The sequence below is a fragment of the Ixodes scapularis genome, unplaced genomic scaffold (genome assembly GCF_016920785.2).
Source record: "Ixodes scapularis isolate PalLabHiFi unplaced genomic scaffold, ASM1692078v2 PGA_scaffold5__190_contigs__length_132052651, whole genome shotgun sequence".
Lineage (NCBI taxonomy): Eukaryota > Metazoa > Arthropoda > Arachnida > Ixodida > Ixodidae > Ixodes > Ixodes scapularis.
This window is the reverse complement of record NW_024609880.1, coordinates 17,674,099-17,683,993: the sequence shown is the minus strand read 5'-3', so window position 1 is coordinate 17,683,993 and position 9,895 is coordinate 17,674,099. Positions and strand designations below refer to the sequence as shown.

The window sequence follows — 9,895 nt, the reverse complement described above, 5'->3', positions numbered from 1 at the left end:
ACTCATTAGGAATACAATTGAGCTTGCTCCATTGTGAACTCGATATACATATATTCCTTTGAATTTAATCATTAAGGTCGCAATTGAGTTTGCTCATCATGATGAATGCAATATCCATGGTGCAAACGAGTTTTATAGTTAAGAACTCAATATTATTTTGAATTTACTTATTTGCAAAAACCTTTTATCATTAAGAGGTCAATTTTTTTTTTTTAGTTTACTCATTAGATGTATAAACGAGTTTCATCATTCATTATTTTGAGCTTAGTCACTGGACATGAACTTTAGTTTAATCACTTGCAACACACATTTCTTTGTCTCCTCAATAGGGATTAAAGAGTTTTTATCAATGAGTAGTTGACATCAGCTGGTTTGTGCTTTCTGCTCTAGAGGACCCCAGCAAGGGCACCCTGCAAAAAAACCAATGCACTTATGTCTCAGAATGAACATTTTTGCTCAGACTCATATGTGCAAACATTGGAATCCAAAACTTAACACCACTGAGAGCCTATAGCTTGCATTATAAAATCTCTAAGGTAACTGACAAGGTGAGAACAGGGAGGAGCTTCAGTTGTCTCTCCTCAAGCTTGAGTCTCCCCCTCGAAAATGCTTCAACATCTCGTGCACATCCAGCACGCGCATACTGCCAAAGCATGGTGGAAGGCACAGAGCGCGCGCTGAAGGCCGGGTGTTTGAAAGACACGCCATGCCGTTCTCGCTCAGTCTGTGAAAATAGTAACATCATTGAGTTTATATACTAGTCACTTCGTAAAGAAAGGAAACAATAGAAATATTTGAAAGCGAACAACTCTCATGCCTCATCTATGCAGAAAAGCGATAACACACCGGCCAGCTTTATCAAAAGCAGCAGACACATCGGCTGATTTCCATTCTTTGGAGTGGGAACCCACCAAAAACAATGGTGAAAAAACAAAAAAAAAAAAGCATGAATTTACACTGTGCATTAGGCAGGACAAACAAATTTGTTCAGATGCATCGAAAACATTTATTCACAACTTTACGCAATTCATTGTCAGCCAGAATACAGCTAATGCACTTTATTGGGGGCTGCAAAGTCACACACAGATGAAGCAATGAACCTGGCTTACAATATTTTAGATACAAAGTGCGCACATTCTTTATCACAGCAATGGTACAGCAGCTATCAACCTCTGCACAAAAAGTCAAGCCAGCTCCGGTCCAACCTTCATTGCTTAGGGATGTACATAAATCTTAAGGTTTACATATACCACTAGATGTATGACACTCAGTGAATTCATTAGTATAATGCGGTGAACTTCCATTTTTATATACAAATTAACCCCTTCCAAGCAGCCATATTTTATGCTCCCATGACGGAGTAAGCAGCCGCCTTAAAATGAACCAAGAATTGATTTGGTGTTTGAAGTTCACTAACTTCTTATCAGTTAATGGAGAAAACAAATCTATAGCACAGGAGGTAAGGAAAATTGCACTGTAAAATTAAAAAAACACAAAAAACGCTATTTTTTTTTATTCCTTAAAAAGCTTTCTGCCCGTGATACAAATAGGGAATGCCAGCCTTAATTTAGCTTAGAAATTGGATATGAGATTTCTAAACAAAATAAAGAGGATTGAAAACAATTAAACCAACCCTGGAACAACTTTTGTTGCTTCAGGATATAAACCCTAAATTTTCATAGCATCAAACCAAGTACACCAACAGAAGCCAAAAAAAAAAAACAGAAGACCAGAGACACTGCACTGACTCCCAGCTGTCATATTAAATAGAAATATATATTAAAATAAAGACAGAAGAAAAAACTCTACCACAGAAAAACACAAAAAATAAAAATGCTCCATTAAGCACCAGTGCAGAGACAAGATGTCACACACATGCCAGAGATATTCCAAGTCAGATTGTGCGTTGGGATAAGGTAACTTGTTCAAAATACAAATGTGCAATTGTCGTTTATGGTTGTGGTCAATCCAACCAAAACGTCCCTAGCAAATGCCCACTTAAAATTTGGAGATAATTGCAAAAAACTGGAAGATGGGTGCTTCTTTGGTCATCAATATGCAGATGCATGTTATGCGTATTTCCCAACTATTACGAAATTGAGGGGTGGTACTTATCGTGGCATGGCTTTTATCATGGTTTATCATGGCATGGATTTCAGTATTTTACGTTACTTGACTATTGGTGATCAAAATATGTTCAGTCGGAACTAGAAGAAACACGAATAGCGGGTGCATGGTTTTTGACCTATGCTGCATCACCTGAAGGCATGACGACGAAATTTGATATGCACTGAGCAAGAACTTAAGACATCAAAGGTGGAGCTGCACATTCCCAGCCGCAACTTACCATAAAATCCCGAGAGATAGCCCACCTAACACCAACCGCAAATCAGCTGAAAATATGGAGTGGGCTAACTTTCAATGTACATTCAAGAAAAGTTTGAAACAAATTGCTATTTTTAGGTGGTGTCCCTTCCAAGCTTGTAATGGTGGTGAGGGGCAACGAAGCAAAAATGACTGTACTTCCCAGTCAGAAGCGTTCGCTTATATCCCGCCACAGTGAACAAGCCGCATGTATGACGAGGCCCTCATTGATCCCAGCACTACCATTACTAGGAGTGGGCTGTGTTTCGGTGTTTAAAAAAATATAACAAATCAAGCCAAAAATAGGGATGCGCTATCTTCCAGGGTTGGGGCATCTCCCGGGATTTTACCAGTGCAGGGGTGCAGCATCCTCTGAAAACCTAGCACGGTCTGTTCGCATTTCGTTTTGTGTCAACTGTGCATTTAAATTTTCACTTCATTACCCATTCGTGGTTTCCTTTTGTCGTTTTCTTCTGGCTAAAACAAGGAATCTGGTAAACACCCAGAACTGCACGTGAGTTTATGCAGACTCTAGCACAAACGTTTCCCTTACAGTGGCTAACTAAGTGTGAGGAGGACAGCAGAGACACACACACTTTTGTACAGACCTAGCATTAACCTTCAAGACTTGAATGGTGTCATTAACTTCAACAAATTAAAAAAATTTACCCTCTCTGAACCTACTCAGTACGTTGTTTTGAACATTTTGTGCTCTTACATACAAATCAACTTCCTTTAAGCAATCACATTCTGTTTGGTTTTTCGAGCAGTAGGCGGCTATCTTAGTAATGCGACCAAAGACACCATTTGCCACAACGTAAGAATTTTTCCTCCGAGATTTGTCCAGTTCGGCAGTGCAGAGCTTAAAACACCCAATTTCGATATTTTTGTACTGTCTCCCAACATCCCTAACTTGTCCCTTCCCATAAAGATGAATGAGGCCATTGCGCGTGTACTGGACTTTCAAGTTGTATCCCTTCAGCAGGGCCTTAAATAAGTGGCCTGTTTCCCCCCCTCTCCCATTTGATGAGATGTAGATCTCCAAAGTCTTGGTAAGGCCTCGAGCAAAGAAAACTTGTCCACAATTTGCAAATGTGGATAACGAGTTCCCTTCACAAGCCGCCCCAGTTTTCCATTAATGGACTGGAAGGGGTATAACGAGTAGCCCCAAGGCGGGCCCCACCCTATTGCACTATCAACAAGATGTATGAGCAGGTGCGTGTTGTATGTAACACGCTCTTTGCCGTACAACTCCCGATACTTCTGAACAAAACCAAACATGGGGAGCCTAAGGTCTCGGAGCTTTTGAATACAAAGTGATGGACCTAAGACGTAATGCATGATCTCAACAAACTGCATCCAATGGTTGAAATATTTCGAAGGAAGGATTCCTTTCAAAACTACAGGAGAGTAGTACAGCAGCCAGTTTCTCCATTCCGACGATTTCCACCCTTTCATGACACTCAGGGATCTGGGCAGTCTTGACATTTCCCAGATGGGCTGCAAGCCCATCAGTTTAGCATCCATATCCCTCATAAAGGGACGCAGCTAAAACGCGTCACGTCGCTTTGCCTTGAACCAGAGAAATGTGGTGGATCTCACGAAGCCTGAACATACGGCATGCATGTAATCTACCACAAAGCCTGTACCAAAGCTAAAAAAAGAAAGTAGTAAAAGGACGCTTGACCCTTTTACACCACAGCTTGGTTCGCCTTTACGCGCTTTGCGCGCATGCTGCGAGAAAGACTCGTGCGTCCTCCTTTGGGAGGAGCAGCACCGGCTGGGTAGACACGAGAATGCCCCTTCCCCTTTTCCACCACCTCGCCGGGCTCCTCACACCATGCACGTCCATATGCACCGTTAAACTGTGTCATCTGCATGAGTTCACACCTTGCAACGGTGTCCACCGTGCAAGGCCCTGGGAATACCTTGGACACTCTGGTAGTCCCTCCCTTGTCGGTCCATGAGATGCCACACGTCGACAGCTCATTCAATGCTTTCACAAAGGGCACAAGGAATGTATTCATAGATGGTTTCCCTGAACCAAACCAAAGTCCGAACAATTGGAGCTTCTGCATTCGCTCCCTAAATGGAAGTTCATTAACTTGGACAAGCAAGGGCCAAATTCCAAAGTTGCTACTTTCAAAAAGCGGTACGCCATCAGTGTTAAAGGTTACGGTTAGGTCATCTGCACCCAGTGGGAGCCTACTGCAACCAAGACTTTCAGTCATGTCTGTGACATCGTACGACAAGCGGTGTTTGCCTAGGATGCTGCCATCGCTCGTCTCAAGCATCTCACGGATTTGGCTAGCAAGATCTAAGGTAAAAAAGTAGGACAACGTCTTCACAAGGTCGTTTTCAGAATGCTTCCAACCACACTGGTTACAACAGGCCTCACCGTCGCTAGGACCTAATTCTCCAATGTAACCCATTCATTGCTACAGTAGAAATGCCTAGTCTTCCTACCCACACTTCCAGCAAAATGCTTGAAAAAGCAGTATTTTGTTGTAGGATACTTTGTATCCTTCGGTAGATGGGAGTCAATCAGCTTGAGTACGCTCTCAGTGGCTTCCTTGGATGAACAGTGTCGAAGGCTGTGGCCCATTACCATCAGGAGGCTTTCTGCCATTGACAGCTTGGCTGCTGGGTATAGCAGCTCATCCTGAACAGAATTTCAGACACGTGTTAGAATATTTCACTACACAAAAATAACAAGGAAATAAATGGGCTATGAAAGTGCATGATCATATCCAGAAAGCAACCCAACAAAAAGAACAGAAGACCGCACAACACCCCCTTCTTTTTTTAACATGACCAAACCAATGAAAAAGTGGATAACATAAATAGAAAGAACAGAAAAAACACAGGCTACCTGCTGAACTTTCAACAACCTTGAAAACCCTGACTGACGCTGTGGTGGCTGCTCTCTGTAGGTGTTACTAGTGCCACTAAACAAGCTACGCTTCATAGTAAAGGTACTCGCCTATATTTTGGCTTAAAATCATGTTTGCCAGCTATCTGAAGGTTTATCTGAAATCACAGGGAACCATGTTTTGTCCTCGAAAATGTTTACACAGTTCGAGACAAAGCAAAGCAATACCACACGAGCTTCCGAATACTAAATCTAATGCTGAGGAAATTGCACTTTTGAATCATGACGATCGGCAGTTCCGTCTGCTCTGCACAAGCACCAAAATGGCGGCACCCACAACAATATTGCGGAACGAAGTGCCGATACTCTGCGCAGCTCATTTAGTGGCTCTAGGTGTTACATCTGTTTAAAATAGAGTCTGGGAGCAATAATTAAAACGATAGTCGTGTGTTATTGACCTTTTTATTGTGTTTGCCAAAGCAGTCGAGGTCCTATTTGCCAACTTGTGCATCTAAAAAATTGTGCGGAACCTCATATGAAAATAATTTGGCAGAAACATGAAGCAAATGAAAAAGGCAGGCCTTTTAAGCACTATAAATTGTTGGCCTAGTTGGTTGAACATCACGAAAATAGAAAGTACCAAGTACAAGGACAATTTGAATACTACACAGGACAAATGGTTGTCCTGTGTAGTCTTCCACTTGTCCTTGTCTTTTGCGCTATTTTCGTCTTGCAAGCACTCTTAGATGTAGCCTCCATATCAGCGACCGAAGCCAGCAACAGGATAACAAGACAACAGCAGGTTCCTATTTACTGAAGTAAAAGAAAATGAGAGCAGAGAATCGGCACTGTTTTTGTGTTCTTCTGTATCTTGTCCCTGTGTTTTCATACTGTCCTTTTTGTCCTGTTACCGATGCTACTGTCGAGCTGACGTCATGACGACATGGCATAACTCATCATGGCGACTGCCTTTCCTGGTTTGCCTGGAGATTGATTCGGTGCAGAGGCTGGCACATGGTGCTGTTCTTTTGGTGCATTCTTAACTTGTATTTAACTGAGTGTTTCATTAAGTTCAGCTTCCTCTCGGAACGTCCTGTGCAGTGCAAGGCATGTGTGCCCTAAGCATTAAACAGATGAATGGTAAAACTTGGTGCCACGTGTCGTTTGCCGTTCGCTGCTAGGCGCGCCACAGGCGCATCGGACAGCTTTATCTGTATCAACCAGACCCGAGCGACGACAGACCGCACATAAGTGACATAGGGACGCCAGCACCGGTTGCTATGATACTGTTGCATGGCCAGTTTTCGTTGCTCACGTGTCCCCCGCTTTACACTATACTCTTCGCAACTACAGCCTGCTGCTCGCCCTGTTGCGGATAACCGAAGAACCATAGGAGCACGGACGGCGGAGGAGACGGTGGCAGGGACATTCGGCCCATGGTGCTGTTGTTCTGGTCGGCGTGTTTGCGCATCATGCAGTAGTTATTTATTCGTTGACACAGTCGACCTATGGCCGTTACAGGGGTGAGTTTTCGGCAAGTGTACAAAAAAAAAATTGTTCAGCCTTTCCACTCTTGTGAAAAAAGAAGACCAGCGAAGCTGTACTCGATACACTGTGTGCTGCTTCTTCGTCGTCGTCGGTTTTTCGCGCTGTTTCCTATGATGACTTCCCACCAACGCGCCCAACTATCCATTCTTCTATAATACCTGGAAAGGTTGCCGCCATCTACGAGCAACGGCGGAAAACCATACTGGTTGTGTGCTTGCCGCCCTCGCTTATAATGGCGGTAGCTGTCCTCAGTACTTGTCGTGATCTTTGTCGGGGATTTTCCCTTTGATGCGAGTTATTCGTGTTGCCTCCTCACAGAGAGTGAGCGGGCTTTACGCGCTCAAGTGCTCGGACTCTAGGTAGTTGCCAAAACTGGGAGTTTGTCACGCCTGCTGTCCTCGGTTTACTTTTTTCAGTGTGTCCTTGGTTCTTGTGCGACAGTTGACTGTTACGAGCAAACACCATTTTCGTGCGTGGTGTCACCTGAGCTAGAGAAAGATTCGCTGCGCCATATAACCTGTGCGGGCACTGCCGCCTACTGTTACGGGCACACAGATGGCGATGTATACAGAGTGCAGTGCTCACTAGCCGGGCGTGAATACGCCCTATAGGAGACATGCCTGTTTTAGAGCACAGCTCTTAGGCGTCCATTTCCAGCTTGAGCGGCGTCGGCGTAACTGCGAAGTGTATGATGGGTAAATTTCCCCGCTAAATTTAGCGGAAGATTTTTCCCGCTAAATTTGGCGGAATACTTCCCCCGCTAAATTTCGCGGAAATCTTTCCCCGCTAAATTTCGTGGAAAAATTTCCCCGCTAAATCTAGCAGAAAATTTTCCCCACTATATTTAGCGGGAAATTTTTCCACTAAATTTAGCAGAAACGTTTCCCCTAAATGAGAGGCGAGCAGGAGAGGAAAAGGAGCACAGCCCCTTCTCCGTACCTTTCCCTCCTCCTAAAGAGATGCGCTCCAATTCGGCATTACAGGGAGTGGTAAACGGCTTTCATTTTTAAAGTTGTTTTAAGTGTGTGCCACATCATGTAAAACTGGGAACTTGAGTTACACAAGTTGCTTAGATGCTGCTTTGTCACTGACCTTAGTTTCATGCCTTAGCGGTGGAAAGAACAGTTTTCTGGACGTGCTAAAACGGATATCTCTGGTGCGGTGTCCAAGTATCTGCAAAGTGTCCCTGAGAAGAATTCCTCGACTGTGTGGACCACTTTTTCACTTCTCAATTCAAGTGTGGAAACCGACCACCTGCCCTTGGTGTCTCTTTTCGGGAAGGTGGAGTTGGACATGCTTCCACACCCCATCCAACGTCTTTGCCTCAAGCTCATGCAGTATCACTTGAGGAGTGAGCAGTTGGTGTTCTGAACAGGCGTGGCAAGCGAGGCGTGCATGCGCCTGAAATGTCATAGCAACAAGTTTTTTTGTTTTATCTTTTTTTTTAGTGTTGTTGGCAGGAGACATGTCAAAAGAGGCTTCTCGCGCATGTACCAACAGGACTTTATCTGGTTGATCAGGTCGCACCATTCACCGTGCTGCGTGTCCTTGCCTATACAGTATCTTACACCGTCACAATGTTTTCCAAGATTTTGATCCTATTAAATTCCTTGTTTCGTTTCGCAAAAATGCAGCTGCCATGTTTCCCTCGAGAAAAATTTTCTCATTCAAGTTCTGAATCTATTGCCAGGTCAGCTGTCTACTCCTTGAATTGAAGAATATTGCATCAATTATATAAGTTCAGGGTGTAAAACAGAAGAAAGGAAAAGCATATCGTAATTATTGTACGCAATCAGCATTCCAGAACAAATATTTTAGCCCCCAGCAATTTTGTATGAACAAGCAACCGTTTTGGTTTCGGTTTAATCGTTGTGCGCCAGGCAATTTTGAGCTTTCGTCTTAAACAGGCCTCTCAGTTTAGGGAAGTAAATTTTCAAAGCGGCCGAGGCAACCGCTTCCCGCGCGCGCTCAACGTCAACCGCCAATAGAACGTTTTGTGAGGTTATGAAATGCTCAATGGCAAAGAAAAATTTAGATGTAACAAGTCACAAACCAGCTCGCTTCTTGACCCCGGTTTCGGCGAGGTAGGAGCATCCGACTCATCTTCAGAATCAGATGACGACGGGTCGGATGAGTCCTCCGACGATGACGGGTCCGGCGAGTCCTCCGAGGATGACAACTTGTTCCCGGTCTCGTCCTCGCTTTCGGCTGCCGAGTCCATCGCAGCCGCCGTGTCGACTGTGATGGGACAACAATGATTTTCATTATGAGTGGTGAATGCCCGGATGCAATCGTGTGTGCAAACCGTGGAAACAGAAAAGCTATAATGAATATATAACCCACCACAAGCGCGGTGGCCGGCATCTGCATTGTCTCCGTCGGTGTTGTCACACGATTGACTCTGTGGGGTCGCAGCTCTAGCAGCTCTAGTGGCTCCAGTGTCTTGAGACTGGCCAGGTGTGTCGTTGTCCTCAGCATGGTTCTCGGAATCGTCCGACTCAACAGTAGGACGCTCGACAGTCCGACGATTCTTTAGGCGGCACTTCGAGCGGCTAGGAATCTTGCAATTGGTGTTCCAAAGGTATTTGCCGTACTGTCGCTTACCAGGCATTTCAGATTGCAAACGGCATCGGCGGCCTCAACAAACAGCAACAACCGGACCTTACGCCTCGCTGCTCACGGAGACGGCGGAAAACGCAAAAAGCGAAAACTGCAAAAACGCCGATGCTACGTAAACTGGATTCGGTTCGTCCCTTCGCCAATCGCGGTAGAGCTATAACTCCCGCCGAACAAGAATAGTATTGTACGTCACACATTTGCACCACTTTTAACGTAACAAGAGTTAATCGGAGTCGCTGTAGTCACCCTGGAAAAAAAAAGGGAAACCCCGAAGGGCGAGTGCTTTTTGTGAATTAAAACGTTTGGCTGTTTTTGACAATAAAATATTTTGCCTGAAACCAAAGTTGGTTGTTTTGGGCAACTCATTGGTTTCGGAGCGACAATACTATTTTTCATCTTGGGCTACATCCAAGGAGGTTGCTACATCGCACCAACGTTATAGCGAGTTCGTTTCACACGCACTGGTACCGTTCGAGTTCTCTCCCAGAATGC

The 9,895-nt window shown here is 44.5% G+C and overlaps 1 protein-coding gene across 2 annotated transcripts; it reads right to left on the bottom strand.

Moving 5' to 3' along the window:
• Positions 1 to 346: 346 nt before the first annotated feature.
• LOC121047985 (dentin sialophosphoprotein-like) lies at positions 347 to 9,545 on the bottom strand. 2 transcript variants are annotated; one of them, XM_042293826.1, is made up of 4 exons: positions 9,128 to 9,545; positions 8,838 to 9,022; positions 4,881 to 5,026; positions 955 to 1,445 (listed from the first exon to the last, which is right to left on the bottom strand). In XM_042293826.1, the coding sequence occupies exons 1-4, from the start codon at positions 9,393 to 9,395 to the stop codon at positions 1,424 to 1,426; spliced, it is 621 nt and encodes a 206-aa protein (XP_042149760.1). In that variant the 5' UTR covers positions 9,396 to 9,545; the 3' UTR covers positions 955 to 1,423. The 2 variants fall into 2 exon arrangements, with proteins under 2 accessions (XP_040359701.2, XP_042149760.1); XM_040503767.2 differs by lacking the exons at positions 955 to 1,445; positions 4,881 to 5,026 and adding an exon at positions 347 to 410 and having other exon boundaries at positions 9,128 to 9,543.
• Between the last annotated feature and the right edge of the window lie 350 nt (positions 9,546 to 9,895).